At 31.9% G+C, this 17,008-nt stretch overlaps 1 protein-coding gene across 1 annotated transcript in view; it reads left to right on the top strand.

The window, feature by feature from the left end:
• The window catches only part of PDE2A_2 (cGMP-dependent 3',5'-cyclic phosphodiesterase), a 62,924-nt gene that overhangs the window by 44,372 nt on the left and 1,544 nt on the right, over positions 1 to 17,008 (top strand). The window contains exons 20-24 of the mRNA XM_051216033.1: positions 4,207 to 4,284; positions 6,087 to 6,212; positions 9,873 to 10,148; positions 12,908 to 13,039; positions 15,755 to 16,113. Of these exons, the coding sequence (XP_051066585.1) occupies positions 4,207 to 4,284; positions 6,087 to 6,212; positions 9,873 to 10,148; positions 12,908 to 13,039; positions 15,755 to 16,113 (971 nt within the window). The remainder of the gene's footprint in view (positions 1 to 4,206; positions 4,285 to 6,086; positions 6,213 to 9,872; positions 10,149 to 12,907; positions 13,040 to 15,754; positions 16,114 to 17,008) is intronic.

The following is a 17,008-nucleotide window of genomic DNA, read 5'->3' as shown; positions in this document are numbered from 1 at the left end:
AGTAAGAATATTGACAAACATGTAATTGACCCATTTTGTTAAACTTACTTACTTACTTACGCCGGTTACTCCTCGTGAAGGAGCATAGGCCGCTCACCAGCATTCTCCATCCAACCCTGTCCTGGGCAATCCCTTCGAGCTCCGTCCAGTTGTAATTCATCGTTTTCATATCTGCTTCTATTATTCGACGTAATGTGTTCTTTGGCCTTCCTCTTTTTCGCTTCCCTTCAGGGTTCCAAGTTAGGGCTTGCCTCGTGATGCAGTTTGACGATTTGCGTAATGTATGTCCTATCCATTTCCATCGTCTTTTCCTAATTTCTTCTTCAGCTGGAAGTTGGTTTGTTCTCTCCCACAGAAGGCTATTGCTGATGGTATCCGGCCAATGGATGTTGAGTATCTTGCGTAGACAGCTATTTATAAATACTTGTACTTTCTTGATTGTGGTTGTTGTAGTTCTCCAAGTTTCAGCTCCATACAATAGAACTGCCTTGACGTTCGTATTGAAGATTCTCACTTTGATATTGGTTGAAAGTTGTTTTGAGTTCCATATGTTCTTCAATTGTAGGAATGCTGTCCTTGCTTTGCCAATCCTCGCCTTTACGTCTGTATCGGATCCTCCTTGTTCATCGATGATGCTTCCCAGATATGTGAAGGACTCTACATCTTCCAGAGTTTCGCCATAAAGTGTGATTGGATTGCTGTTCTCCGCTTTGAATTTGAGGACCTTAGTTTTCCCTTTGTGTATGCTGAGGCCTACTGATGCAGAGACTGCTGCTACACTGGCTGTCTTCATCTGCATTTGTTCGTGTGTATGCGATAGGAGGGCTAGGTCATCTGCGAAGTCCAAATCGTCTAATTGGTTCTGAGCTGTCCATTGTATGCCGTGTTTTCCTTCAGATGTTGAGGTCTTCATAATCCAGTCGACCACCAGAAGAAAGAGGAAAGGAGAGAGTAGACAGCCTTGTCTGACTCCGGTCCTTACTTGGAATGCATCTGTCAGCTGTCCTCCATGCACTACTTTGCACTGTAGTCCGTCATATGAGTTCCGGATAATCTTGAAAATCATCTGAGGAACACCGTAGTGTCGAAGAAGTTTCCATAATGTCCTCCTATCTACACTGTCGAATGCCTTTTCATAATCAATGAAGTTGATGTATAGTGATGAGTTCCACTCAACTGATTGTTCGACGATGATCCGTAGTGTTGCAATTTGGTCTGTGCACGACCGATCCTTACGGAATCCAGCTTGTTGATCTCGAAGTTGGGCGTCTACTGCATCCTTCATCCGGTTCAGCAACACTCTGTTGAAGACTTTCCCTGGTATTGACAGTAATGTAATGCCTCTGTAGTTTTCACATTTGCTCAGATCTCCTTTCTTTGGAATCTTGACGAGGTGTCCTTCTTTCCAGTCCATCAGCACTTGTTCCTCCTCCCAAATCTTTTTGAATAGAAGATAAAGCATGCTTGTGGTTGCTTCGATGTCTGATTTCAGTGCTTCAGCTGGTATATTGTTGGGTCCTGCTGCTTTCCCGCTCTTGATTTGTCTGATGGCCATTCTAATTTCTTCCGTCGTTGGTGGATTGACATCTATAGGAAGATCTATGTGTGCTGCTGCGATGGCCGGTGGATTCATTGGAGCCGGCCTATTCAGGAGTTCCTCGAAGTATTCTACCCATCTGTTACGCTGTTGTTGAGTTTCAGTGATTTTCCTGCCTTCTTTGTCTTTGACCGGCCTCTCTGGTTTACTGTATTTCCCTGCTAGTTTCTTCGTTGTATCGTAGAGCTGTTTCATATTTCCTTCTCTAGCAGCTTTTTCTGCCGTCGTTGCTAATTCTTCCACGTATTCCTTCGTGTCGGCTCTAATGCTCCTCTTCACTTGCTTGTTCGCTTCTATGTATTCAGCTTGTGCTTGGACTTTCTCTGCTCGTGTTCGGCTGTTGTTTATTACTGCCTTCTTGTTCTTCCTTTCTTTGATCCTGTCCAGTGTTTCTGTAGAGATCCATTCCTTATGATGGTATTTCTTTAGACCGAGAACCTCTTGACACGTTGAAGTTAATTCTTCCTTGATGCCTTTCCAGTTGTCCTCCATAGTAGTTTCTTCTTCTTTCAGTAGATCCCGTAAGGCTTGGAACCTGTTGTTGAGAGCTATCTTGAATTCATTGAGTTTGTCAGTATCTCGAAGGAAGGCTGTATTGAACCTTTGTATTGCTGTTTGTCCACTTGTCCAGTTCTTTTTTAGCTTCAGTTTTAAATTGGCTACAACTAGGTGGTGATCTGAAGCTACGTCAGCACCTCTCCTGGTTCTCACATCTTCCATTGTCCTTCGGAATTTCTTGTTGATGCAAATATGATCTATTTGGTTCTCTGTAGTGTGGTCCGGTGAGATCCATGTAGCCTTGTGTATACGCTTGTGTGGAAATAATGTGCCTCCTATGACCAATTTGTTGAATGCACATAGATTTGCAAATCTTTCTCCATTTTCGTTTCTCTCTCCCAGTCCATGTCGTCCCATAATATCTTCATATCCAGTGTTGTCTATTCCGACTTTGGCATTTAGATCTCCCATCAGAATAGTTAGGTCCTTTTTTGGGCATTTCTCAATGATTGACTGCAGCCGCTCGTAGAACTGATCTTTAATGTCGTCGTTGCTATCATTGGTGGGTGCATAACATTGGATAATATTCATTAAGATCCCCTCCTTCTTTGTTTTAAATGATGCTTTGATGATTCTGGATCCGTGAGATTCCCATCCTACAAGTGCATTTCGTGCTACTTTGGGCAGCATAAGAGCGACTCCCTGAGTGTGTGGAGGATTGTCCTCTTCGTGACCGGAGTATAGCAGCATCTCTCCCGTAGCTAGCCTTTGTTGTCCAGCTTGGGTCCAATGGGTTTCGCTGATTCCCAGTACTGCTAAGTTGTATCTCCTCATTTCCATTGATATTTGACTAGTCTTCCCGGTTTCCCACATTGTTCGAACGTTCCATGTACCTATAAAAATTTTTGCTCTGGTTGTTAGAAGGAGCATCGGCCTCGTGGCTTCCGAAGGAACTCGGCTTTCACCATGAAGCGTCATAATTCTTCTAAATGAAGACCTTCTAACTCCCAGGGCAGAGTTAAAATGGTTTGGATTATTTTTTCTGGTAGGCGTTTTTTTAGCGAGTTAGTTTTCTACGGGATGGGGACGCTAACCCCATGCCCAACCCTCCTCCTTTACCCGGGCTTGGGACCGGCAGCAACCCTATAAGAGCTACAGGCGGAGTTTTTTATTAAACTGAACATGATTAATTTAACATATGTTATTTGTAAAACTTGGTCTATATTTTATGTGATTAATTTCATAAGATTATAATCTATTCTAGAATAAAGTTCCAGATAGTGTTTTTAAATGAGACTGTCTTCATGTGGTGTTTTAAAGTCTTTTAAGTGCGTTTTAAGTTACTAGACTGACAAATTGACTATGTATTCAGAAATTCTTAGTGACTGTAACGTATAAGTGATTTTTTGGGATTAAATGCATTCACAGCGGGATCAAATTTATAATATGCGGTCTCTATGAGTTGTCATAACTTCTATTTAGACCATAAAGTCATAAAATCAATGTGTATTGTAACGAGGAAAATATCTAAATTCCACACACAGAGGAAAGACAATTAAATAATTCTTACAATTAACATGTAAGACGTGAGTTTGATTTAATTCTTATCCGATGTATCAAGTCACCTCTTACAACCACTAAAATTTGCTGATCTCATCTGCTTTCAACAAACGATTAATTCCGTTTAATACAAACAACTGTTTGACTTTCACGGTAAAAATAACCAATTTCATGTTGCTTACTTGTCGATAGCAAACATTCTGTATAATTAAAATAAGCCGATTTTCTTAAAACATTTTCAGATGAAAATGTTGAAGTTGATAACTCACAAGTATTGGAAAATGAAACGAAACTTTTACACTAATAAATCCTTGTCTTGTAACCAATCACTATTAAGTTCTACTAAAATTTCTCTTATTCGTGAGGAGCAAACGACTAAGCTGTTCCTTATAAACAGTATCGAGATCAAACATACTTGTCACATCAATAGAGACATGACATAGAGACAATGGTATAAAAAGAGAAACAAAAATCAGTGTAAAATTAAATGCTAAAATAATCAAGAATTTTCTTTATGACATTTCTCTGAACATCTTTTACTTACTTTTCAGTCGTTAATGTACAAAAATGTTCAAGATGCACAACATCGTACTAAATTGGCCAATGAACTTATGATGTACCATATGAAGGTAAACATAAAATTGCGTAATGCATTTATTTTTTACAAAATGTACAGAGCATTTAAAGTGAATAATATGATTATCCTTTATTAATTTGTTATCAGCGCAACAAATTAAAATACTGAGACTTCATTTAACCTGTTATGATAACTAAATGATATTATTTAGATGGTTAATTGATTTAGCAGATAAGATGAGTACATGTAATGTTTAATTGACCTGGTTTACTGAGAAGTTAAGTTGTATATATATTATTATTTTTTATAAAGCGATTCCGACGTGTAAAGAAAAGAAATAGATATATTAACGTTTGCCATAAGTGTGGTTAGGAAATTCGTCCAAAACCCATTTTCCATTAATTCTAACGCCGTAATAGAGTTAAACGTTTCCCTAAATCAAGTATCCAACTAAGTATTAAAATGAAAGAACGTTTAAACTATACAAAAAAGTAAACATTGCGTTATCATGTAACTATAAAATCGGCACTTCATTTTGTTGTTGTGATATTTAGACAATACATCATATGAGAGACTGGATAGAGTTGATCCGGTTGACATTTTGATAGAACAAAAACAAAATAATTCTAAAAATTAAATGCACTCATTGTTTTGACCTCTGCTGTTGAGTCTACATGAAAACCAAATGCTCGACTGAAATTAAAGCATATATAATATAACAGAACAAGCACAAGTCAGTTAAAAGATAATTTAATTTTTTATTAAATGAGAAAGTTTCCAGTATTCAAAGATGAAAATCACCTGATTAACTCCTTTCAAAAGTCGAACAAAGTGACTGGGTAAATATACTTTTTGGTGCATAGTACCTAATGGACGTCATATACCTTCTGCTTTGGATTGTAGTAAAAAATGACAGTGAGTAATCTTGTTGACAAGACTAATCATATACACATTTACTCAAAAGTTAACACAGGAGCATTCAAACTCACAAAGTAATACGAGTGTAAATGGCACACTTTAGGAAAGGTTAAAATTGTATCTAGGGCAATTTTTAACGATTTAAATTTCTATACATTTGAATGACGTGTTGCCTGTATAATCAGACTAAGTCAGTTGACAGTGTCAGAAAGGTGGTTCAAACAGGTCTTACAATATCTTGCTGAAAATACCTTGGTTTTCATTTTAAGCCACCTGTTATATTTCAAAATGATTGAAATAATCGAATTACAATACTATATTTTCAAACTGTTATTCAGAAAATCTCTTCCCATTAGTCCATAATATCTTAATAACATATCGTTTGAACGAACGTATTAAATTTCAGCAAAATAGAAAAGCAATCGCTTATGGAGTTAAGCTAGTATTTATCCCCTACCAACATTTTTAAAGTGATCCCTTTCAGTTAACTGAGAAAAGCTCACTCAATTTAAGATCACATGATATGGTTGTCGAAATTTGAAAGGCTGAAATAATAGGAAAAATGATATGTGTATAGACTGAATTAATTCCAAAATACACTAGCTCACTTTACATCTATGGTCATACACTAATTATTTGTTTATAACCCAGGATACATATATACATGTCTTAGCAACCAGTGAGATAAATCTTATTCTATCTGATTTGTATGGAAAAGTGTTATTCTCAATCTGTTACGTACAGTTGTAAAAGCTGTGTGTGCACAATTTTCTAATATAATGGATACTTTTCACCAAGGAATTTAAGAAAATGTTTCATACTTCCTATAATTTGATATATCAGTAAAATTTAGTTATCGTTCAAAACGGTTTTAAAAAACTTAGGTCGTCAATAACCGATGAAAGAGCATGATTGTATTTTTTTGTCTTCGACTAGGTGGATGAAGACAGAAAGAATTGGTTATCCACTTGTGAAATTAAAGATATCAATACATTTCTACCTAATACAAGTTCTTTTGAATCTTTACCAAGAAATATTCAACCTGAAAATGAGACGTATCTCGTAAGTCATTTAAATTTCAAAAATATAGCATCTTAATGTTGATTGCAATGTATGTATGTAAGTATGTAAGAAATCATCGGACCGCTGTATTCTATAGTGTATGATTGAGACCATTTGACTATTAAACTCTTTAATATCTTAAAAACTTAAAGTAATCATATATTCATTATTATTGTTTGTTTACTAAATATTCATGTTAGGTAGTGTCTATATCTTCATAACTACTTCCCAACAGTGTAATATAAATTATTCATATTGTCTTCAATAACATACTCTCAGGAAACTACCTTTCTGCCGAATCTATGGTTTTTTTGTCTATTATCAATGTAAACTGGATTTTCTACAAAAACTTCATCACTAAGATGAATATTTTAATACTTTTAAGGAAACATTCCTCAGCAACTTGGAGTTTACTCATGTACTTAAATATATCCAATTTTATAACTCATTACTCTAATTTACAGATGATGTCATATCATATACAGTCCGGATCCTAAGTAAATGATATGGCCGTCATATTTTGTGACACATGGATTCGTTCAGTATTCTACCATATGGACTACCGTTTATTTTGAATGCTTTTACTATACAGTGTGAATAGTCATAAGTTCTCAAATGAGGTTAATCGGAAATAAAAAAACGTTTCATTATAAAAATATAATTCCGTATAGCATGTATAAATCTTATGTTACAATTTATTGCACATTCGCTTAATAACAAAAATGCAAGATGTGATATAAAAAAAATAATCTCTACTGTAGAAATATGAATTTTCAAGGTGAAAGTGTATTTACTGTCTTGAATAGATACCTATCATTTGGGTCACATATTCGTATAAGCTGAATTAGAAGCAACGATAAACCTGAGAAAGAACATTAAAGTTACCCTAACATAACTTTTGAGCAACCATAAGAGAGTATTATATCTTTTAAACATGTAACTTTGCATTATAAAATACTATAGAATTAGAGTTTGCTAATAGCTCAAAGTGAAACTATTGTTATCTTGATTATTAATTATTATCTAACGATTCAGTGTTTTACTGATTTTGTTTTGACTTAAAAACTGTGAAATGCACATAATGATATATTCGTTATTTCATTAAATCATCTATGAAAAATTAAAAACCCTTAATATATAGGTTTCTGCTTAGATATCATTTGTAAAAGTAATTAGAATTTACCCTTGAATACTTCCACCCCATTTATTACAATTCATTCCAATTATGTTTTAATCAAAATTCATTGTTGTTATTTTTCTACTGACGATATCAAGAACTTCATATGATCCATATGACTCGAGTAAATTCCGTAATATTGCCTTAAGCTACAAGATGATCAGACTATACTACATTCTTCACTAAACCTGATGAATAAGCCGGTCTCCATTGAATAATTTAGTACTATACTAGAATCATAGTATAAATGTTCACACAATGGTCTAAGTACATCATGCCGAACATTTCCAAAAGGGGACAAAACGTACTGTCTGAATTCTGTGATATACAGATTGAATTTGAATATTAGTTTTATTTGTTCCGTTCATTTATTAATGGCAATCAAGTCAAATCTAATATATTAGTAAATTATGATGAAGATACTTATAAATAATTTGGTTTTCAAGTCTATTTACAACCCTATAATTATAATGATTTTGATCGGAATAAAAGTTGACAAATTATATATCTTCAATCTTTCATCATATACTTGTTGCGAGTATTGCTAACCTCGTAAAATTCGACTGAAAAATTATCAAAAATATAAATGATTATTATCAGAAGGAGTTTTGTGGAGATCTTAGTAATTTGATAGTTGAATTAATGAGTCAATTGGAGCTAGATCGCCATGGAGAACCTAAAAGTGGATTGGTTGGAGTTAGATATTAACACCGTTGGATCCCGGCTCAGTGGTCTAGAGGTTAAGCGTTCGCGCGCGAGACCTATAAGTCCCGGGTCCGAATCTCTCAGGCCAAGATCATGGATGCGCACTGCTGAGGAGTCTCATACTAGTATGAAACGGCCGTCCAGTGCTTCCAGGTTTTCCATGGTGGTCCAGCTTCAATTGACTCGTGAATTCAACCATAAAATATAAATGATTCGTTAAAAATTAGAAATCACGAAAAAAACATTGAGACAAACTTTATTTCAAGTTGTTCTTTCAATCGAAGCAAAATATTTCAAGTACACACATTTTGAAGAACATTCCACTCAGTGATATTTATTTAATCCTTTTTTATTACTAATATACACAATTAAAATCAGATTGCTAGAAGAGGTAAATTTCATATTCTAAATATTCTGATATAATTTAAAGTCAGTTTGTACAGATATAATTGATGGGATGAATTGAAAAAAAAACATAAGTATCAAATGTCTGTTTATATATTTATGATGCATTTAACAATTTATTTACACAATGTACCTAGGTGTTATTTGAAACTCTAAGATACTTATAATCGTATTCTTCTCAACTTAAGTGGGCTGAGTAAACAAAACCTTAATTTGTGTAGAGATTATCACTGTTGAAAAATCGAAAGTGATTTACAGTGGTGTATAAATGTACAAAAGCAATAAAAAATATTTAAGATTTCCATCAATTATGTACCTGTTTCAGCATGGACACTGAACTTGCTAAACATGATCATGTTGTTTGTTGTTCTCCGTTAGAGATATTGTGAATTACGTTTTACATAAAAGTTCAAGCATCAAACTAAACTCTTGAATTAACCTTCCAGTAATTTCAAAAAATCTTCTCAGATAGTTTGCTTATCTGAGTCTTAGTATGAAACTATATCCCAGTGTTTTAGTGTTTATGTTAACTGTTTACTTTAAAGTAGAGAATTTTGTGTTTTCATTTCATTCAAATATTATTTGTTGTTTACTCAGTGTAATAGTGAATTTTTGGTAACTTTACACTTTGTTTCAAACCACTTAATTCAACAAACGTCCTTAGTTTCTTTGACAAACACTTTCGATTAAACTCACTAACTTGACGGTTTCTCAGATAGGCATCAAGGAAACTTCCTTACCAACTTATTATTATTAATTTTGTCACCACAGTTTAACACCAAACCGCGTTATTAAAACATCTGTTCGTTAACAGTTCATCTCAGCTTTATTTCTTATCGTAAAATTACAATAAGCAATTTTAATCAAATTAGATTCATCAGGTTTACAAATAACATTCAACAGATGTGATTATTTTTTTTATCGTATTACGATGTATTTGCTTTGTTAAACTATTGAAGTTATTCAGATGGATCTATAAACATAGTTCTTAAATTGGAATCATTAATACGTTCAAGAGAAAACAATAAGCCCGTGAAACTGTGCCCCAATGTTTTCATTTGATTAACATTTTTTATGTACAAGATTTTAATAAAATTCTTCGCATAAAATGCATCTACGAATAAGCTTTAAAGTTTCAAGCAAAAATAAATTGAATCATTTGTATATCATCTGTACTTGTTTTTATTTAACATCAGATGAGTGTAATAAATAAATCGAATGCTTATTCAGTTAGCTAGTCTCTTTATTGATTCATTTAATCCTGACTATTACAAGCTTATAGAAGTATTGCTAAAAACATTTTCGTTTACTAGAGGATAGATTAACTGAGAAACATAAAATTTATTGTGTTTTGTTTTCCTAATTATTCGTAGTGTACATTAAGCATGTTTCATAATTTGAATTTAATTAATCGTTGGCGTATTTCACGGAGAACACTGGCTCAATTCATTCTGATGGTTCGTCGTGGTTACCGTACTCCAGCTTATCATAATTGGATGCATGCGTTTTCTGTTGCACATTTTGTTTATGTCTGTATTAAAAATTTACCATTAGCTAATAATCAATTGGATGATATTGAAATATTGGCATTATTTGTAGCATCATTATGTCATGATATTGATCATCGTGGAACGAACAACAGTTTTCAGGTAATTAAGTGCGTTTAATTATTGTCTTTCTTTTTAGATTGAAACTAAAAATGATTATTGTTCCTATCAGAAAAATCAAGATAATCAATTTGTTTTTGATACTGAATTTATGAATACAATAATACTTAAAATTAGTTTATTTCTTATCAGCTTATAAATCTCCTAACGATTGTGTTTTGTTTATTTGCTACCGATCTCAAACTTTTGACAAACATTTGTAAAATAAATGGAGCTCAAAAATCTATGAACGATATTTCTGTCGGTGATCACTTTCCCTTATTAGTGAGTAGAATGTCATACTGATAAATTAATTATAATAATCTCAATTAAACCAAATAATTACTTAAATCCTCTACATAGCTGACATGATTTACATTGAAGTTGCTGACTGAATATAATTTCAGACGCATTTCTTCTAAAACTCTTTGAAATCTATACTTATTCAAACCAATTTTTCAGCTGTATATCAAACAATCTTAATTAAATATTAATTACATAAAACAAATGTAGAAGGAAAAATATGAATGTATATTATTCAGATAATTAAAATAACCCATTGCATTACTGAATAAAAATAAGAATTCAGCGGGGAAAATTCTCTTTTCGACAAAATCATTTACTTCAACTGTACATTCGTATTTATAATTATATGGAAAATATATGTCAGTAGAAGGATAGAAAAGATTGGATGATAAACTGATTCGAGACTCTTATTATCAAATGAGGTTACGCAATAATCAAGAGGTAAGAAAAGAATATAAGGATTGAAAATGATTTACGGGTCAGATAATTGTCCAATTGACAGATATGAAGAAAAATGACAAACATAAAGGTCAGAATAACAAAAACTGAATAATAATCAAGAAAACTTGTTTAAGGGTAGTAATAATAATAACAACTGATTAGAGTCTACAGTGACGTAACACTAATTTAAAAAACCAATAATAATAATATGAATAAAAATGAGAAAAAAGCCGGAACGTAATACTGAAGGATATTAGGGCCAAGGAAGGATGAGAGATTGGACGAATCGTTTTTGCACGAGAAGTTCGGGCTTGAGTTGGTGAATTGCCCTACCTGAGTTTTGTGATGATGATGTCGTTCAGAAGAACGATGAAAGCTCCACAACCAAACCATCCAACTCAGAGGACAAAACTCCATCAAAATTTCCTGGTGATTATGACTTTTATGTTTGTCATTTTTCTTCATATCTGTCAATTGAACAATTATCTGACCCGTAAATCATTTTCAATCCTTATATTCTTTTCTTACCTCTTGATTATTGCGTAACCTCATTTGATAATAAGAGTCTCGAATCAGTTTATCATCCAATCTTTTCTATCCTTCTACTGACATATATTTTCCATATAACTATAAATACGAATGTACAGTTGAAGTAAATGATTTTGTCGAAAAGAGAATTTTCCTCGCTGAATCCTCTTTATGAATATTATTCAGTTATTTCTGTGACATTTTGGTACCCTGATTAGCTTACTGAAGAAGTGAATATGTAATTAGACAAATACATTTTTAGCTACATTTTTTATCATATTTTATAGTCATCCGTAAATAAATTTAGAATAAAAACTGTCAGTTTCATCGTAAGCATCTTCAAAGTACATTGATGAATGAATAATTATTGAAAGCATTTTATACCGAGTGCTAAATTGTTTCCGATAAAGTTGAGTAGTTAGAAAATAGTGTAGTGATTGTATGATGTTCAAGTGGGTTATATAAGTGTTTACTATGGTAAACAGTGTTTATTTAAAGTAACATTGTTTAACCAAATTAACTTTCATTTATTTGTAAAACACAACACTTTAGTTACGAGAATTAATTAAATTTCAGTTGAGCACATTTGTAAATTATTTAGGAAACATTTTATTATTGTAAAAAACATACTCAGCACAATATTGAGTAGTATAATGAAAAGGAATTCAAGCTAACAAACTAATTCTTTGTTCACAGAAGAGAATTTGTAATAAACTTAACCTTTCTATGGCAAGAGGAAACTTAATGGGTAATTCTATTAATTCAATATAATCATTGAGTCACAAACTGCCCTGATTGATACATATATTTCTCATATATAAGTACATAAATATCAATGGACATTAAGGTAAAGACTAACGAAGATTACGTTGGTGACAAAATTGTATGTTTAAAGATTTTGCCGTTGAAACTTATGTTAATGGTATTTCGTTGAGTTCTGGAGTGATCGGATAATTTTGTTTTCTTATATACAAGCTATAACTTGATGGTATTTTTTGGAACCATCGATTTACGACTATAGACAGAGAGAAGTGAAATTTATTCATGTTTTTTATCCTATCCACATGGTTTGTGATTAATAACGTGTTGTGTTCAATTTTATTTTCAAAAATTCATTTTATTAGTGTAAAACCTTTGGATGATCAAAGATGTCATAATTTCTGCTTCAACATTATTGCAACTTTTTTTTGTAAAGAAAAAGGCATTATACATTTTGGTTGTAACAATTTGTTTTCCCATTTACAAATTGTGAACATAAATGATTTATGTAAATTATTTAAAAACGAACCATTAATCAATGTGGAAAACTTTAAATAATCTTGTTGATCTATTTTTGTGTAGATATAAGTCTCTATCTATTGTCCTTTCCCTTTGTCTCTTTCTATAGTGTCATATAAGTTCATCCAGTTCAAATAATTATCAACGTACTAAAACATGTTTGATTAGGTTACTATCTATGATATTCTTATGTTTCTATTTTATTATAGGTCCAATCTAAATCTGTATTGGCTGCTTTATACAGTTCAGAAGGTTCTGTTTTAGAAAGGCATCATTTCTCTCAGACCATTTGTGTATTAAACACAGAGGGATGTAATATTTTTGAAAATGTTTCAAAAGAAGTGAGTCAATATCGTATTTTTCCTCAGTACAACTAATCACAATCTCGTTAACTTTGACTGTCAGAAAATGTTATCAATTGTATTTTTTACATTTATAACTGAATACTGGAGCAATAATGAAATCATCTCTTAAGTTTTCACATAAAATTGTTATCTACGGTGATGAATTTAGGGTATCCACCGACAACGAGTTATTCTGTTATTCTGTTTATACCTGAGTACACAATGGAGGACCATCGATTACCGGATTACGTGCAGGTGGTTTATAGAAACAATATACAGTTATTTGCTTAAAACTGAAAGTTGATGGACTATGCTAGATATGAATATATTAAATCGGTTATTACTGAATTGAGTACAGATATAACACACCTATATGATCATTTACCCTTTTTAAGTACAAACATATCACTAACCATAAAAATTGTGTATGAAGATTTGGAGTATAAATACTTTAAAACATAAATTAAATTTATGATTATCGCTAGCTTAATCCTCAATAAATCTGTCTAAGAATATAATTATGTCAAGAATTGCTTTATTGAATTCTAGTGATTATTAAAATGTGTTGTTAGCTTAATCAAAACTGGCCCAATCGCATGAAACTCATAACTTGTTCTCACACTTCTTATTTTTTCAATCTTAGAGCAAACTCATATGCATTTTATTATTTACTGAAATAATTATGAAATTACATCATCTTAAAGTAATTTTCAACCACAGTCAAATAAGCAGTGCATGAAATTGAAGTATTTAATCAAGTTAATTCTTAGTGGATTATAAACCGTTTTCCGTCTTACTATTAATTTAAATAATACACTTTCAGTTTGATTTGTTCACTAGAATAGATGTTTCAATATTTTGTAATCAACCATATTGTCATATGTAAAATATTTTGGTTTCGTGCAAGAATAATGCATTCTATGACAATATATATGTATTGTATATACTTATTTTGACTAGTAATCATATCCTGGTTTAACATTTAGCCTGAAAATACGAGCTTTTGCTATCAAGCGTTTTTCATACACTTAACTAAATAGCGAAATATTAAATTACTTTCTCAAATGTCATATACACCCTTTTAAGTACATTTTGTTTCTATGGAAAATTCATTATAAAATATTAAAATCCTTAGCCTCTAGGATAGTTTTTTTTCTCACTTAGAAACAGTTGTTAAAGCGTGAAATATATTTATCAGTTAAAAGTTTTGTAGCTAACGTGAAAAAAACACATTTAAAATCAAATATCGAAACTACTTTTTTTCAGTCGTTAAAGTATAAGTTTCAGGTTTCCTCATTGTGTAATTGTATATATATATATATATATATATATATATATATATATATATCAAATCCGTTCATTTATTCTTTTCATTTTGGTTATTTTATACTTAAATAAACAGTAAAACACCGAAACCTAATGTTCATTTTATTTTCTATTATTAAGTATAAATTCAGCCATTCTATAGTTAAAAATATGAAAATACCTTTTAATGAAATTGTTTAAATTGGAAGTAGTCGATATCCTTTACTTTTTAATCCCATTAATTATTTTAAGTCATTTTACTTACTTCTAGCTAAACTTTGTTGAAATATATAAGACTAGAAATATTCATGTGTATTAGACTACTGATATTTACATCATAACATAAAGTGTTTAACATATACTATTGAAGAAAGTCTACTTAAAATCTAACCATCGAAGTGAGGAAGAAAATGAAAACAATTCGGAGTAAAAAAAATGATGAGAGATACCTGTTTACTGAAATACTCCATATTGGTTAGAATAATTTACTAATTAAACTTAATTCTACACTATAAATGTAGCATATAATTGATGGTAAAACAACATAAGAAACTGTGTAAGTTGTACAATACTAACAGATTATTCATGAGGTTAGACAGAAGATGAATGGAATTTCTGGATGTTCTGTCAAACGGATTATAATATATTTGATAAGTTTTTCTCGAATTTTCAATTCTGTCATACCTAAAATTAAGATAACAAATAGACAATATTTTATTTGATGAATTTATTATATTAGTATATGGAACTTAATTATATGTACATATTTGTGCCTAGGTTTCAGTGAGTACGTTTTTCAACTAACGGATTAATAATTAACCAGGGAACAAATTCTGAAATTAAATCTGTATTAATTGAGGGTTTGTGAACTATTTATATTGAGGAATATTACTGATCAGTCTCGGTTGCGAATGTACTTCCTGAGAGGACTATTTAGACTTGGAATTAAGTTACAAATTTGAGTAAACATCAAATATACCTACACTTTTGGTAACATTATATCGAAGCAACCAGCTCAAGAGGTATGTGTGATTAAAGTGACTGAGCGTTTGCATTCTTGAATATTAACAGTTTAAAATTGCAAGACCTTATGACTTTATACCGTTAAACAATTTAATGGCAATATAGACCGAGTAATTCAGTCTATAGTGAATCGGACGTTTGAAGTGAAAGGTGCTGAATACAAATCTCAGTGTAGAAATCAGCACTAAGATGCAGGTATATCCACTTGATAAATTCCATGCAGGAAGAAATACAATTCTTCGATCCCATTGCTAATCAAATGCCAAAGATACTTCTGTCTATATTTGTTCGGGAAATAATTTTTGAAACTTTTTATTACTTTTTTTTGTCGAAAAACTTTCCAACATTATGGCATCGTATTTTTCCCTGAACTTTAATCTACAGGATTATGGTCAGTTGTTAGATCATATTCGTGACATAATCCTAGCAACTGATTTGTCACATCATCTTCGTATAATGCCAAAATTGGAAGAACTATCTCATAGAGGGTATGATGGGACGAAATCAGAGGATCATTACCTTCTTTTATGCCTCTTAATGACTTCAGCTGACTTGAGTGATCAAACCAAATCTTGGAACAATACAGTTTATGTTGCGAAATTAATTTATGAAGAATTTTTCCAACAAGGTGATATGGAAAAATCATTAGGACATAATCCAGTTGATAGTATGGATAGGGAACGAGCATGTGTGCCACATTTACAAATCTCTTTCTTGGATTATATAATTACACCACTATACAAGTACGTTTAACTAGTTTTTTAGCGATATAGTCTATTACATAACGAGTGTTGCCTTTGTCATGTATGTGCTCCAAATACCATTTTGATTATGATTTTAATTTTCCGACCATTATTTCTTGGTGAAAATTTACAATGTTGTCACCACTAGAATTTTCTGGAATCTTAGGACTCTTTAAATGATTCTTCGTCTCCATATCGGGACCTGGTTTGATGTGACCAGAAACTCGGAGATAATATGAAAGCTCATTTTCATAGTCCAACAGGAATCGGTCAGCATCATGTGAATTTCATTTCTTGGTATGCAAATAAAGAGTGATCACAAGTATCGAATTGGCCAAATTTGATACAGATTTTTTGCACGATGTAATCCGTCATGTATTTCGCTATGTTTGTAGCCATCAACCTTAGTACCTTCATGTGCGTACTTTCTGAAAACACATGGTATACGATTGTTATTAAACGATTAATGATTACATATTTAAAAAGTATATCAAGTTACTCTAGGATACATTTGCACTTTACTTTTTATTGAAATATTCAGAACACTTGAGACAAATAACATATAACTTTCAAAATATGTTCATATATGTTGTTGACTCCTATCATTTCACCTGTCTTACATGAGAGTGATATTCTGTTCTCTAGGTATTTTTCTCATATCCATCCAATTAATCTATGTCATTTTGATCATATTGATAGCTTCAGTAGCATAGATAGATTTAATCCAGGTTCAAACAAAAAAACGTACAATTTAAGGGTATTAATTTCCACTGACTTGTTTTACGATGTCTAGATTTTATATTAATCTAATCGTTTACTGTACAGGAAATATGCGATCATAATCTGAAGCTTGGAAAATGCAAAAAGACAATTCCAGCTATGATAAACAGGATCT

Source organism: Schistosoma haematobium, chromosome 4 (assembly GCF_000699445.3).
Source record: "Schistosoma haematobium chromosome 4, whole genome shotgun sequence".
Taxonomy (NCBI): Eukaryota; Metazoa; Platyhelminthes; class Trematoda; order Strigeidida; family Schistosomatidae; genus Schistosoma; species Schistosoma haematobium.
Note: the sequence above shows the minus strand (reverse complement) of the source record. Positions and strands in the feature narration are given on the sequence as shown.